The sequence below is a fragment of the Populus nigra genome, chromosome 3 (genome assembly GCF_951802175.1).
Source record: "Populus nigra chromosome 3, ddPopNigr1.1, whole genome shotgun sequence".
In the NCBI taxonomy this organism is placed as follows: Eukaryota; Viridiplantae; Streptophyta; class Magnoliopsida; order Malpighiales; family Salicaceae; genus Populus; species Populus nigra.
The window spans coordinates 7,633,875-7,651,044 of NC_084854.1; the positions used below are offsets into that span (position 1 = coordinate 7,633,875).

At 30.8% G+C, this 17,170-nt stretch overlaps 1 protein-coding gene across 1 annotated transcript; it reads right to left on the minus strand.

The window, feature by feature from the left end:
* Positions 1 to 2,029: 2,029 nt before the first annotated feature.
* Positions 2,030 to 7,481, minus strand: LOC133688841 (110 kDa U5 small nuclear ribonucleoprotein component CLO-like). Its single transcript, XM_062108462.1, has 11 exons — positions 7,367 to 7,481; positions 6,087 to 6,844; positions 5,620 to 5,688; positions 4,321 to 5,517; positions 4,104 to 4,202; positions 3,843 to 4,001; positions 3,591 to 3,676; positions 3,296 to 3,494; positions 2,922 to 3,032; positions 2,577 to 2,783; positions 2,030 to 2,342 (listed from the first exon to the last, which is right to left on the minus strand). Exons 2-11 carry the CDS (start codon positions 6,828 to 6,830, stop codon positions 2,247 to 2,249), a joined length of 2,967 nt encoding a protein of 988 aa, XP_061964446.1. The 5' UTR covers positions 6,831 to 6,844; positions 7,367 to 7,481; the 3' UTR covers positions 2,030 to 2,246.
* Between the last annotated feature and the right edge of the window lie 9,689 nt (positions 7,482 to 17,170).

The window sequence follows — 17,170 nt, forward strand, 5'->3', positions numbered from 1 at the left end:
TATATGTTTCCCTTAACTGAAGTTAATGGGTTTGTTTCCTTTTTTCTTATTTTTTGTTAGGTTGAAGATTTGAAGAGAAAAAAGGGTTTGCATCGTCAACTTCATAATAAAAGAAAAGGCTTACATTAACATCTTTATCTCCTTCAAGTAGATCTCAAATGCAGATCCAAACCGCCCCTAGGCCAACTAATTTACTTGGGATACTCTATTAACAACACTCGCTAAAACACATTGAAACAATATAATAAATCTTATCAAATCTATTCTAGGTTATTAGATGACAGACATATTATAACAAAAGCTAAATGGTGTGAGGAAATCATTATAAATTAAGAGATATTTTACTGTGGATTGTAATAGTAGTTTCACTTTTAATTTCTTATCTTTTTACAAGACGTTTCTTTGGCTTTCTTTTTCTTCCATAATGAATGGGTGGCACTCGCGCCATTAAGAAAACGCGTGAAACGCTTTCTAGTGGTCAAATCTAGTCATCCGTTGTCTCACTAGATGGGCAATTGTGTCATCTTCCATACTATGTGGCTTGTATAGATAAATAATGGTTGGATTGTCACTAGTGATCAATTGTTTGTTTTTTTTTCTTTCTTTTCTCTTTCCTAACAACTAGAGTGCATAATTGTTCTTTTTGTTTGTTATTTTTCAAATAATGTATGTTTGGCATACCCAAACACCTTAGGTTTGGCATGGTTTGCCAAACCCAAAGTGCTTCGGTCTAGACCCAAGCGCTTTGCCTGGCAACCATGCCAAACCTAAACGCCTGAGTCAAAAAAATTTAAATTTTTCAAAAGCACAATTAGACTGCAAAAAAAAAACAATATCTCATTCAAGTAGGATTTTTCATTCATATGCAGTAGAACTTAACTGCAAACTCTTTTTTGTTTGTGCAACTTATTTTATAAATTTGTTATATTCAAAGAGGAAAAAATGGGAAAAAAAATGTTGAGTTCTAACTGATTTATTTCAAGTTTTTCAAAAATAAACTTTCTTTTTTTTGTATGCATTGTGGATGAAAATATTAATTTTATGTTTCCATCCAAGTGATGGACAGTTTTTTAAAAGGTTCATGTTTTATTTTAAATTTGAGATGTTATTGCATGATCTAATTGTTAAAATTTGTTACAACGAGAGTTTATTCTATATTATAACTATTAGTATATACAAAAATTTGAAATATATGATTATAAGAAAACTTTTAAACTTTTGAATTGATACAATATGTTGTAGGAAAAGAAAATATTGTATATATAAAAGACTTATTGACCTTATGACTATCTTAATTTGTACAATTTTATATATGATTTCTTCACTAAAATTAAAGATTAAAAAAAAATTGAATGAATTTTAGAGATGCATATGGTTAATGTCTCAAAATAGAAAAAAGAAATATAGAAAAGATAAAAATATATTTGATTAAAAAGATAAAGATGAAAATACAAAATAAATATGTTTTTAAAACAATTAAAAGTAAATTCCTATATTTTCAAAAAAAAATGCATAGATCTAACATGATAATCAGGCCCAAACGTTTAAGTCAAAAATAAAATTTAAAAATATTCAAAAATAATAATGCAAAAGTAAACCTAAATCTATATTTTAAAATTTTAAGAAACAATTAACTAGTTTTATTAAACAAGATAAGAAAAAAAAAAGTTATAATTAACGCTTTGAAACTAATTTTTTATTATTTTAGCATACTTATCAGACCCTCTATCAAAGAGTTAAGTAAAAATTTAAAAATTAATATTTTTGATTAGATTTAATAACACTATTAAAATATTTTTTATATTCTTGATATATTTCTTTTAACTTTTTTAAAAATATATTAACCCACTGTCAAACACGGGTCAAACTTCTACTACCGTCTTTTATTGAATTATTTGTGTCCCTCCACTTCGATGTTAAGGTTTTAATCCAAGGAGGCCAGGATGTTTGGAGGCCTCCAAGCCCAGACAGCGAAGGAGAGGAAGCATGCCGGTGAGGCTTAAGGTGACCGAACTGATCACGACGGATCTATGAACAAACAACCCAACCTGGCTTGCATTACCAACTTACTGGGCTCAATAATAGAGAATTCTCGCGTCACTAGCAAGGAATATCATACAACATTGCACCGAACATCAAAAACTTTGAATTTACTCATCGCGCATCCTTTCAACGTATGTCAAGAAAGGGGTAAAAATCAGCAGTGGTCCACGGCCAAATATGCACCACCCACATTGGAATTCACGTCATTTGTTGATGAATATATCTGCTGCTTGCTGAGCCAGCTCAACCACCATAGCTTCGTCGAAGAACTTGTTAATGCTCACATCTTCACTCATTCCCTGGAATATCGAATTGAAATAAAAAGTATAACAAGACGATTATTGGTTTTATCCATTAACAGCATAGGAGATTATAATTAAACCATTTCCATATAGCACTTTGCTTGATTTGGAATTCTCATGCCGCTCAGAAAAAATAATAAATTCAATACGGAGATGTTCTGCAAGCTTGAAGAAGTCGTCCACATAACAGAGAGAGAGAGAGAGAGACTGGGAGGAGGGAGAGGGGTATACCTTGCGACGCCTTGTCTTCACCATAAATTCACGGGCAAGGTGCTGGATTGGTGCAGGCTCAAGTGGCCTCAGAACAATGCTCTTATCAAGGGGATCTCCAGGGACTATAGCCCAATGATCAAACACTGATAGGGAAAATGCTTGCCCTTGGGTATGGTACCTCAAGTCCGTCTCAAAACCAAATGATTCTATGACCGGTAAAAATGCCTGAATTCCAAATGTTAAAAATTAGAAACGAATAAGAGAAAAGTTTGAGTGTTTGAGGGTGTGTGTCGACCATCTGCATATAAATACTTGTATAAGACCATTAGTAGGTAAGCTGGGTAGGCAAAGTGCTGCCATCACCTTAACAATATAAGCAGGAGTCCCAGGCTGAGGAACATCGGCTGTAACATGCCCACGTCTGCGAGATAACACTGTATAAATTGCAGTGAGGCAGTCAATTGGTGTTTGTATCTGGAACAACAAAAGCACATTTAGTAAGAACAATCCAAACAAGAAACCCTAGCTCATGAAATGAGTTAATTGCATTTATTCAGAAGAGATTAAAAGGACATTATGCAAGCTGAGGATGAGCATTCTACTCAGCTTTCTGCCAAACTCATCATATTCCATTGCTGTTCTTGTTCCTTTAGTTACACTTACAAGAAGCAAAACTCTATATATCCATTCTCCCTTAAATATGCATATTTCTTTGATATGATACAAGTATCAAGTACCTCCACATAATATACTGGTTCCATGAGCCTTGGGGTTGCCATGAGAAAAGCTGAATAGGCCACACGCCGAGCTGTTGGAATTATTTGACCAGATCCGCGATGAAGTGGTTCAGGCGCGATCCTAGCATCAACTATCTTGAACTTAACATTTCTGATTGGTTCATCACAAAGTGGTCCTTCTCGTGCACCCCACTGAAACCTATCCAAAAGAACATGAAGGCTTTAGTTAGGCATTTGGTTAAAAGGTAAACAAAAAGAAGAAAGTTCCAGTTTACCCTTGAACAATCCAGTTTACCCTTGAACAATAGAATCCCTCACGGCACCCAGTAATCCCTTGTCCACTTCAGTAGGAAGCGTGTCATCTAGCAAAATGTTAGGTCCCTGCAGATATCAATGTCAAATAAGATTAATTAAGTTTGTTTAATCCAATCATGGAAAAATGAGTGAATTAGAGTATCACAATATGAGCAGGATTTGATCACAGATCATTTGAAAAAATTAAATCACAGGTAAATTGTTCTGCGAGTACATTAAGCATCTAGATTACCTGCTTATCAGGGCCAAAAGCCCATATGGATCGTGCTGCGAGCAAATCCCAATCATATTTTGTCTTGAAGAAGTCACCTAGAGCCTTCCGGTTCCAGTCAATGCTTACAACACCATCCTCAATGTCTTCTGCAAGCCCTTTTTCCAATGGCTCAGCTATCTATAAAGTAAAGAACCATTTCAGATTAACTAAATTAAAAGTCCACAGCATTGAAATAGAAAGGCCCAAACTAGATCAAATAAAACTTGTGGCCTTCTTTACCATGGTTATTTTATTTTTCTTGTTGGGTGTTTCAGCAAAGCATTTCATTGATGAAGACTCCACCACTGTTTCACAGAATGAGACAACAGGATCGGCTACCTACATTTGACATGAAGCATTAGAAAAGATGAATGTGCATTAAAACTAAGAGCATCCCATAGGAAAGAGCAGAATAAATCACAGAAGTATATTAAATAGGATTATGAGAAATAGATACCTTCACTTCCACTTCAGAATAGAGCTCTCTAAGGTCCTTCATAATAGAATCCAAGTACAACTCTCCAGTACCAAGAATAGTGTGCTCCCCAGACTCCTCGACTTTAGTTATGGCCAGAGGATAGCTTTTACTGATCTTCCTAAGACCCTCCACCATCTTGGGCAACTCGCTTGGATTTAGAGGCTCAGTGGCGGTTTTAACTACTGGGAGAGTATTGAACTGAAGAGGTCGAAATATGTATATATCTTCTTCATTATAATTCACATTACTGAGAGTTGCAGTTTTCATAATTGAAGCATCCACACCTTCAATGAGAACCCAGGAACCAGGAGGTGCCATGCTTATGGGTAACCTATACCGAGCTTGATATACCCATAGTTTGGTCACTTCTTTTACTGTCATGTCCTCCTCATCCTCTGGTGAATAGCCTTCTCCCAAAACTTTTACAGACTGCCCTGTCATAATTTTACCACTATAAACCCTACCAAAAGCATCAAAGGAACTGCAATCTGACTTAGGATACAGTTTGGTCACAGTAACCATTAAGGGGCCAGAAGGATCACAATCTACCATGGCATGGTAAATCATTGAGTCTTTGGGCCCAGTATAGGTATGATCAACCTTTCTAGCAGCAGCATCCCTAGCCGAAGGTATATGCTTAACAAGCATATCAGTGAAGCCCAAGGCTGAGCCAAAAACTTGGCTGCAAGCCAATCTTAGCAAAGGTCTGACATTTAATTTATAAGCTGAATTAGGAAGAGTAACGCCAAACTCTGCAAGAGTAGACTCAACACTTTTTTTATGTTCTCCAATCACTTGGCTGTATATTTTGTAAAGAGGTTCCAGCACAAATTGAACAAACGATCTTTCTGCTCCACTAGCAGGAGGTTTCTTCTTGAAAGCCCTGTCCTCAGAATGATAATACATATCGCCCCAGAGACTAGACGCAAACTTATCAGCATCAAATGGGATACCATGGAGTTTGAGATACAATCTGGCAAAGGAATGCAAAGTGAAGGACCATCCTGCGGTTGCACCAGCAAAACAAACATTTCCAGCAGCTGGATCTATAACTTGGACATTTCCAGCAGTCACAGAGACAGCAGATATATGGTTATTAATGACTTCTATGGTATGTCTTAGCTTATGGTAAGCATCCTTTGGGGGCAATTTAAGCTCTGTTATGAGCCTGTCAACCTTCAAAACAAAATTTATGCAAAGAACACTTCATGAACCAATCAAAATATTTGAAAAATCAAATTGGACGTGCCAATAGAGACAGTGGTAGGAGGGAATTACCTTATTGATCACAACAACAATAGGCAGCTGTTCCTGAATTGCGTGGCGTATGGCCCTCTCTGTGTTTACCTAAGCAAAAAAAAATAAAAAATTGTCATATCAAGCAGCTAGACCAAGCTCGTTCACACATAGAAACAACATATCATGAAATATCATCTTCAAATTTTAAACACGATCTATAGGTGCATGGTTTTGAGAACAAGTTGACACAAGTCAAACAATAGAAGATTATAGCCTTGTTGCTGCAATTGGCCCAATCATGGACAAAACCATTTGCAGACTTCATGTCTATTGGGCAGAAGACTAGAATATGTTATGTATTGAACTCATCATGATTGATGAATTTACTATCTAAGGAAAAGGACTTCGCAAATTAATCCACATAAGTGTGGATAAAATCATAATAAGATATGAACGTACTATTTTTGTAATGAATTTAGCAATATTGAACTGAAAACAATTCTTACCATCACTCCTTCAGCTGCATCCACAATCAACACGGCACCATCAGCAAGCCTGAGTGCAGCAGTCATTTCATCAGAGAAATTGACATGACCAGGGGTGTCCATGATGTTACAGAGGTACGACTTTGAATTGCTATCCTCAAGAACGAGTGACATTGGAACTGCCTTGATAGATATCCTTCTTTCTTGCTCATCAATCCTTGTATCTGTGTATCTTATATGCTTCTCACTATTTAAATCAAAAGTGGGCATATGATGCGTTTGCTCAACCAACATGTCCATAAAAACTGTCTTCCCATGTTGTAGATGCCCCACAAGGGCAACATTACGAACCAAAGAGGGATTTGACATGAGACCAACAAGAAACTGGCTGGAAACATAAGTTGAAGAGTCCTTAACCCCAACCTCGAACTTGATATTCCGAACAGGCTTAATTATTGGTTGCTCAAGAGGCTGCTCGTCTTCATCATTAACCAACGTTTCAACACCTGGACCATAAACCTCCTCCGCAGTTGGGTAGTACTTCTTTTCCTCAGCAAGAACAACTTGGTTATCCATATCAACATCATCAGAAGCAGCAAGCCACCCATTGGAAGCATGAACTGCGTCCTCACCATCAGATTCCTCCTCATCCTCATGAGGCTTGTCTGGGAGTTCTTCATCTTCTTCCTCTCCATCACTCTCTCGGTCAGACTCTATTTCCGGACCAATGTAGTTCCCAAACTCATCATATAAATTGTCGTCCATGTCACCACTTTAACCTGCCATACCAAATCATAAACCAAATCAAATAACCAAACACAAACACCGCCGAATCAGCTAAACTTCCACAAAACCCAGTGAATGCCAACTAAATTTGTGCTTAAAAATTCTTCTCATTTTGTATCAATCAACATTAAAAACAAAACCATTATAATCTCTGATTAAGAAAAGTTAAGAAAAAAACGAAGACTACAATCTCACTGACCCCTTTTTACCACTCGAACTAAACTTCAAATCTCACCTTTTTACCTGATGCAACTTGAAAACAACAAACACATAAACGCGGTAACTTAACAAGCTCAACTTAGCATCAGGGTGTCTAATTCTCTCTACAAATCGAATAACCCATTTCTTAAAACTCCATACTAATGACGATACAGGAAAGTAACTAGGATAGTAACCATTCAGTCGTAACGAAAGTATTCCAAGTGTACAGCTTGTGTAAATAGAAACTGAATCGCGAAACAATATACATAAGCAAAAATGAAGGCAACAAAGGAAGAAGAGAAGGTGCTGCATACCTAGAAGTAGAAGAGAGAGGGAGGGAGGGAAAGGTTTTTGAAGGGGTTCTGGTTCTGTAGATTGCGAGCTCGTTATGGTAGACGGATCTCGGTGGGTTTATTTTGCTGGGCTGTGATTTATTAACTGGGCTCTCTCTGTCTTGTAATAACATCCGCCTTCTTTGTTACTACTAAATTTTCTCATATGTTTGTGTGAATTGTTCATCTCTACTGCTATATTCTTAATTTAATCAATTAATTTTTATGTTCTCTTTAAATTCATTCAATTAAATTTTATTATCTAATTTTATAAATTAATTCAATATTTAACTTCCATAAAATCTCCATGTTAACTGCACATTCAAATGTCACATTATAGATATTTTTATAAGAGTTTTTATTTAAAAAATATTTTTAATATATTTCTAAGACAATTCATTTGCTTGTGTAAATAAATAAATAAATCTGAAATTCATCTCATGAATTGTGTATTTGATAATGCTATGTAATTACCATGCGTGGTTAATAATGAGATTGGATAGAAATTAACTATTGAGTTAACTAAATAAATATAGAGATTATTAAAACAAATTTAGAAAACATACTGATTAAAAAATATGAGCATAGAAATAAGTAATCAACACACACAAGGGTGAATTTAAAGGTTTTTTATTTTATTTTTTTGGTTTTTATTTTTTTGGAAAAAATTCTTTTTGAGCTTTTTTTTAATTCTAAGGAGAGATTTGTGTGTTTGAAAGGTTGGTTCATAATTTCAAAATGTAATAATTGTTGAGGAAAATCTTGGAAGCAAAACATAAATTGTCTATCATATAGTTTTTATGTGGAAGGATTTTAATTTGAGTTTCTAGGAGGCAACAAACATCTATTTTTTTCTTTATATATATACTTGTAATTTGGTGGAAAGTTTTTCTTATATCTTACAAAGGATATTTGCACTCTATTTGACAAATATGGGATAGATGAGCAAGATTAATGAAAAGTTAATATCCATATTTCTTCTTTATATATCCAAAAAGATCATAGTATGTAAAATTATAAAACCATGAATTGTATTTTTATCAGGTAGCTTATAATAATAGTATATATTCATTTCTTAACATAAGTTAATTATTAAAAACATTTAAAAAATATTATATTCTTTGAAGATATGTTTTTATTAGAGAAAACACAAGAAAATTGTTCACTTAAAAAAATAATTGATGTTAACTTAAATAGTCATCATCAATCAAAAGATAATAAAATTAAGCCTATAATAAATAAAAGGGTAAAATAAATAAAATAATTGGTCCTGATTTTCTAACATACTTGTTAGAAAACAAATCTTAGACGTGCTCTAAAGTAATGTCTTATCTTGAAGCTTTCCATTGAAAGGATACAATTAATAGTGAAATAAAATTCATTATGAATAAGTGTTTCTTTTAAAAAAATAAAAGTTGTTGAAACTATTGATAAATACAAAGCAAGACTAGTTGTTAAATGATTCAAACAACAAAAAGGTATGGACTATTTTGACACATTTTCGTCTAAATTAAGAATAACTTTCAAACAAATGTTAATAGTCATTGAAACTATTAACATGCTTGAAATACATGAAATGAATATAAAATAATTGTCTTAAATAGTGACCTTAAAGAATAGGTTTACATGGAACAATCTATGAGTTTTGTTATTAATGGGAAAGAAAATAAAAGTCTTGAAGTTTGTTAAATCACTATATGGTATGAAACAAATACTTAAATAATGACCAAAAAAGATTGACAAGATTATGTTATCAAATGAATTCAAAATTAATGAAGTTGATAAATCTATTTATTTGAAAAATAAAGATAAATATTGTGTCATTATATGTCTCTATATGGATAATATCCTTATGTTGATCAATAATAATTACATGATTAATTCAAATAATAAAAATATTAATTAATAAGTTTGACATGAAAGATTTAAGTGTTGTAAATGTTATGCTATGAATAAAAATTATTAGAACATATAATGGATTAATATTGTCTTATTTTTATTATGTTGAGGAAATTCTTGATAAATTTTCAAAAAGTAGCAAAAACACTATGAAAACACCAATGGATATAAGTATACATCTATCTAAAAAATAAAGGTAAGATAATAGACTAATTGGAATATTCTTGAATAATTAAAAGTTGAGCTTGATAGATGTAATGAACTATATAATGGTTTATATTGCATACTTGATTAGCAAACTGAGTATATTTACTAGTAATTCAAGTATGAATCATTGGAAAATAATAATTGGTTAATCATATATTTGAGGTACATCTTGGATTCTGAGTTTTATTAGACGGGTGACACGATCCAAGAAAAGGTTAAATAAGAAAATTCAAATTGTAGTGTAATTGTGTCTATTGTCTAATTTTTATACTATTAATCATAACTCTTGATTCAAATGTTGGATTGGGTTGCGATCTTACTAGAAGTTTTCAGACATATTTGTTCTATATTGGGTTAAAGTTTCAAGTCAATCAGAGTTCTATAAGGTCCCACAATATAGATCAGCAATATAAATTTTGATATTTATTGTCTTTTGACTTGTGAACTTTCTATTTGAGGAGGATTCTTTTTTAACGATACAAGGATATCCAACAGCTAATTTTGGGAGCTTTCTTATTTCTATAAGGATCTTTAATGGGCAACAACATAGTTTTTAAATGTGCAATGACTATTTTAATGTTTCAAAATTATTTTCTTATAAAGATTCTAAAATCATGTAATAGCCTTTATATGCTCAATAATTCATACAACACATCTCTAAAATCTAACCAAATTTCATGTTTCCTTTAACCCTAATTTTTTCCAACACATTTGACTCAATAACACATACACACATTTAATTTCAAACACAACAACTTATATCATCAAATGCATGGTGTGCATTCCATTAAAATCACCCTTACATAAAATTGAACCATTCCTAACCATTCCAAAACACATTACACATAACTCAAACCATATTAAGGATTCAAATCATTTAATTATTACAAAATAACCTACATCAAAGTCAAGTTTTAAAAAAAATTTCCTCCTTCACAACTATCAATTTCAGCCATATTTAGCAAACTATACCACCAATACCTAATTAATCCAATTTTAACATCTCAATAAAATCAAACATCTAATCATTATCATAACACAAAAACAAATTAAAATCCTTGTAATTTTTTTAATTCCCTTTCCAATTTCAAGAACTAAAATTTTAGCCTTAATGGTTTAACCCTATGGTTGGTCCTAAATTTCTACAATTCATTCCTTCAACGTATTATCTCAACCCCAATTACAACACTTTCACACAATTAAATCAAGTTACCAAATCCCCAAAACTTCTCATTTATGATTGACCACTAATGGAGTTTAATATCAGTAACTTGTTTTAATATCTCTGTAATTTGATATTTAACAAAAAATTTCCACACTAATACATTTAAGAACTAATCCAAACACCATTCCTGTAAACATGCATAAACCCTAGAAATATTAGAATTGGGGATTATACAATTCCCCTACCAAAACATGAAAAAATATAAACCCAATTGAAAATAAATGTTTTACCCTAATCAATTGACCCAATTTAAGGAGCTTTTTGCAATAAATCCTAAGAATTCTTTCTTCATCTTCAGTTATTGGCTTTCTCTCAATAGCTTCTCTTCTTCTAATCTCTCACTAAAATATACTAATTAAGATTTGATTCTGGAGTAATAATCTCACTAACAAATATTTATGGAAATTGGTTTTTTTAAGAGAAATTACAAGCTCTCCCTTCTCTTTAATACTATCAACTTTGGCTATAAAAAGGGGAAAAAAATTTTTCATTTTATTTACAACAATACCTTTCATTAATTATCTTACATGTGATTTTTGTCAAATCTCTAACTATCAAAATTTTTTACGTACATATTTATCCTTTATTTCATCTAAAATTTTATAATAATATTCTAGGGATTTTCACCATAAATCATAAAAATTTTAATTTTAATTTATTATGTTCCTATTAGAATTTACATGATTTTATCTTGGGATTTACACAAATCATGTTTGTTCTCAACATTATAGTTATTGATCCTTCAGATAAGATTTGAAATTTTTTTCAAATTTTATTCCACCATGTGCAAATAATTTCCAAACAATACTATTTGAGAACATGTAGAATATTTTTTTAATTCACTTAGGGTGATGAATCCTCTTTTAGTTACTCAAATACATTCATATAGTTCCCTATATAAGATAACTTAGTAATTAGGATCTACCAATTTGTTATCCTTGATTAGAACAACATATAATTAGGATCAAAATATAGCATTCCCTATATAAGATAACTTAGTGATCTTAAGTCTAAAAATCACTTACAAAACTATCATGTAAGCCTTTTCATAGACACATATGATCTTTTTGAAATGAATCTTTATACGGGCCAGTTCGATATACATATCATATGACAAACACCTATATATTAGTTATAGATTTTTCTCATACCTTAATTTATAAGAATAACTGCGTCTTTTCATAAAGAAAACATAATATGTATCAGTCTTAACGACTCTAATTAATGTCTAGTCTTAATAAAGTATCAACAGATAATATTTAGGAATTAATAATTCTTTGATGCATTAGGAATCTCATAATTATAATCATTTTAGAAATTTATTTACAGAGCATTTTTTGTTTCAAGAACTTTATCTTTACTCTAAATTCATTAATAAAATATTAAATTCATTAATCAAACATAAATAAATATTAAAGATAAATAAAGCATTTATTAATAATGAATATGTTTTTACTCTAGATTCATTAATAAAATATTAAATTCATTAATCAAACATAAATAAATATAAAAAATAAATAAATCTTTTATTAATAATAAATATGTTTTTACATGAATAAAGTCAATGTTACATATAACCAATCGATTAACTACAAGACATATGCACTAGTATTAAGAAAAATTTGAAACTTTGTTTATTCAGAATATAGTGATACACAATCGTTTCCATTTCTCACTACCTACAACTATTTCACCTATAGTTATTCCATCCTATAACTATTACATCTGATTAATTATTACATCTCAATTTAAAGTTCTCCAAACCTTGCTATAAATAACTATTCATTTTAGAAAAAATCTCATATTTTCTATGCTTCTAATCCAACTCTTAATCAACAATACGACTAGTGACATTCAGCAACCTCTCAATTTTCAAGGACACCCTTATTGCTTTGTATCTTATGACTTATAAATTTACCACACTATCATTATTAGTCCTAATCAAGGTAGTGTAAAGGGTCCTCTAGTGCTCCTCTAGTCTTCGGTGGCGGGCTTCCACTTCTTCAACACAGTTTCTTAAATTAACTACATTAATTTTATCATCTCTTTATAATTTAATCAAACAAGCATGATTTTTCATAACAAATTTATTAGCCTTATCTAACTTTTTATTGGAGCTTTGGTTCATTTTGAGTTCATATTATAAACTCTTTATCACTATCTTTATTTTTTTCCAATTCCTTCACAATCCACTTCCTAGGTTATCTTTCAGTCTCCATGTTAAATTTAAGCCTTTGATTCTCAAGCCTCAGCTGCTCCATTACAATTTTTTATTTGCATTTGTGATTCACTAGTTAACTTTTCTTTTTTTGTTTCATAACCTATTATCCTTTACACTTATATATATATATATATATATATATATATATATATATATATATATATATATATTCATCCATTTTTAGGAGCTCGTCATGGCTAAATCAATAACAATCAGGGATGAGTAGTTATTCATTATGTTATCGGCTACTAATTATTCAAACAAACCACGAGCTCTCTAATCTTATCTTATATGCTCTAGTATGGTTAATGATGTTGCATCATTGTAACTTCCCCAAAATTGAGCCAAACCGGTCCTGTAAACCCCTAGATAAAATCCATGAAATTTATAAGAAAATATTATTTTAAGTGAGTAAATTGAGTATTGGAATTAAAAAGGTGACTTTGAATTTTGTAAATTTGAAATAAATATTCGTGTGTTGAATTAAAAATAAAAGTATGGAAAAAAGGGAAAACAATATTAAAAGTTTGGGGTAGAAATATTTATAAAAGTATTCTAGAATTTTCAAATGAATTAATGTATAGTTATACATAGGAATGATTTTGACTACCAGTAAAAACTTGTGTGCAATCGCGCAGTTTTTAACCCAAAAGGAAACAAAAGTTGAGGAAAATTTGTATTATAAATAAGGATGGAATTTCCTAATGAATCAATTACAAATTTGGACGATTTAAGTAGATAAAACAGTATAAAATTCAGATTTTTGGCCAAAAAAATCATGTGACCACTTTTATGCTATCGGGTATAATTCTTAATCTGACTGTTGAATTGACCTTTAACTGTTCGAGTAGCCTCCTCACATGTTGTTTTAGATTGGGTTAAATTTTAGGATAATTGAAGTTTGGAAGGCTATACAGGAATGTGAGCCGAACAAAAAAAAATGAAATGAAATTGATAAAGACTCGTTAAGGGCAATTTAGTCTTTTAAATAAATATATGGAAAAGTCAGCTCCTTCTTCCTCAACTAATTGCCGACTAAAATGGAAAATAAAAGGGGGAAAAGAAGAAAAGAAAATCTAAGAGAGCGTTTTCTTTATTTTTGTCCAAATTTTCTTGAGAAATTCACTTTAAATGGGTAGATATAGAGAAATAAGGGAAGAAGAGAGGAAAATGAAGGATTCTAAGAGCTAGATTTATGAGAAGAAAGAGAGAGAAAGTGAAGCATTTTGAAGAGTAAGGAGGAATGGTAAACTGGCTTATATGAGAACACTTGGGTTATGTTTGAAAAACATTGGGTAAGTTGTTTTCATGGTTAGATTTTTTTTATTAATCATGTTTTTAGTGTAGGGAATGAAAATTCCTAAATTATGCAAATTCTATGGTTTATGGATTTATGAGAATGTTTGTTTTTAATGTATTACTTGTTCAATTATGTGATGATAGTGAGTTTACATGATTAAAAAATTGAATGGAAAGTTTAGAAATCTTGGTTGTAATGGTCGACCAATAAGGGGTACTATGAGGGGGAATTTGGCTTGGTTGGAAAGGGAGAAATTGGTTAGTAGAAGGCCTAAGTAAATACTATACTTGTAGAATTGTTAGTTAGTATAAAGTTATTTGTTATGATGGATATATAGGAAAATTTAAGAATGAAGTTTTGGAAATTAAATGTATTAAATGGTTAGTTTAATGCATCCAAATGTGTTTTGGTACAAAATTTATTGTGTTTCTATAATAAATAGTGGAAGATGAATGAATTATGTGTTTATGATAAAAGTGAACTAAGTTGTTAATTTGGAAATTTTTGAGAAATAAGATAATGGCTAAGAATTTAATGTTTATATGTTATGGTTGAATAATATATGTGATTGTAAGATAGTTTTAAGTAAGGATGATTAAATAGCCAAAACAGCATGATATATGTTAGAATGGAATGAATGTATTAGAATGTTAGGGTTTTGTTTATAATTATGTTAAAAGTGTAATGTTTGTAGGAATTAATTGTTGTGGCATGTATTATAAATAAAATTGAGTTGAAATTATATATAAAAAAAGTTGGAAAAGTACCCTTAGCGGGTGTGTGTGTGTGGGGTTTCGATTGAGATGGGATCTTGTGGAAGATGATTGGAAAATTTTGGTATTGTGTGGAATAATGGTGTTAAATATGTTAATAAATTAAGTTCAACCCAAATATTGTGTTGAATGAAAATCCTTGCAAGAATGGTTTAAATGTGTGTTATTGTGAGTTTGATTATTTTGTCTAAATACAAAGGAATGGAGTGGGAATTGAATGATGAGTTAATATATGAATAAAGATGAATGTTAAATCTAAAAGCGTTGAAGCATACTTGAAGGAGCAAAGGAATATATATAGAAGAATTTAAAATATATTTGTGAATTCATATAAATAAATAAATGTATGTATGTTTGTTTGGAAATCAATAAATAAATAAATGTATGTATGTTTGTTTGGAAATCAATATGTGCCTTGAAACGTGCATGAGAATATAAATGCATGGAATGAGAACTTATGTGATTGTGAAATATTATGTACAATTAAATTAGTGGTGTAAACACTAATGGTTATTATTAATTGAGAGTTGTAGGGAAAAACATACAGAATTGAACATGACATTTGGGAGTTTGATAAGAGGAATAAAGGTAAGGGAATTGACCTTCCCTTGCATTTTAATTATTTATCCATAAATGGTTTATGAATATAGATTTATAATGGAATGCAAGTTGTATTGTTTATTATTATTGTTATTATTAATTTAAAGCTTAGGCCTTCAAGGTAGAAGTTGATGTGTGGTTGTTATAAATTACATGGGCAAAACCATGTAATATGTTATAAAATGTGATGGATGAAATAGTAGTAAGATGGTTATAATTTATTGTTAACCGCAACAACAAAACTCTATATATGAATTATTAGTAATCACAACAAAAATAATCATGTGAGAGTTATGTTTGACCATGATGACGATAACAAGTGTTTGAAAATATGAACATTGAGAATGATAAGATAACAGACCTCTGGGATATTGATTGGTGAATAGATAGTATCGTGAGGTGGGTGTTCAACACCTTGAAGTAACATAATAGCTTATTTCAAATGATTATAGAAGGAATTTTCATAGATTGTAATTTTAATATAAAGTTATGAAATAAAAAGAGGCAATTTAATGCCCTATTGAATGCATGAGTTGAGAAAATTATTTCCTGGATAATGAAAATAATATCATGTTGAGTTGAGAGAATTATTTCCTGGTAAATGGAAATAATGGCATGTTGAATGGGCGAGATCAAAAAATTATTTCCTGGTTAATGGAAATAATGCCTTGTTGAATGGGCAAGTGAGATAATTATTTTCCGGTAAATGAAAATAATGTCCTGTTTGAATAAGCGAGTTGGGAAAGTTATTTTCTAGTAAATGAAAATAATGCCCTGTTGAATGGACGAGTTGAGAAAATTATTTCCCGGTTTATTGAAATAATACCACATTGAATGGGCAAGTTGAGAGAATTATTTTCTAAATATATGAGAAATTCTACAGTAATTTCAGTAGAACGTATGTTAAATTATTGAAAAGGGTGGTTGCGTGAAATTTATATCCAAAATGTTATAAATGTCATAGAAAGTGATTGATGAATAAATTGGTCAGCCATTCATTAATAAAAATAACAGATGATGGAATAATACAGATATACGTTTGATTAGGTTGTCAGGTCGATGGCTTGAGATTAAGGCTGCCATAAATGACATGTTTTATGGAAATGAACATGGAAATAATATAAGTGGAAATAAATGAAATGTGTCATAAATAGACATCAAAAAAATTTATTTTTGAAGAATATTGAAATATGCTTTAAACAGGTATGCAGGATAACTGAGTTGAAGAGTAATGCAACACATATGAGTATACAAGATTAATATAGTTGAAAGAAACAATTAGGTGTTTGGAGGAATTCATGTTATTATTTGGATGAAATAAATTTTATGATTGAAAAAAAATCAGACGGAATTATAATGTTTGTTAAAAATGGAATAAATACCATGGAAGAAAAAAATGATATAAATTAGATATATTGTGAACTAAATAATGATGTAAATTAGACATGATTACATAATGAATTATGATATTAATCAAAGGTCGTCAAGAGAGGAAAATATTATATGACTTATATATGTTGAGGGAACAAATTATGGGGTAAATTCCATGTTTTGCTAAATA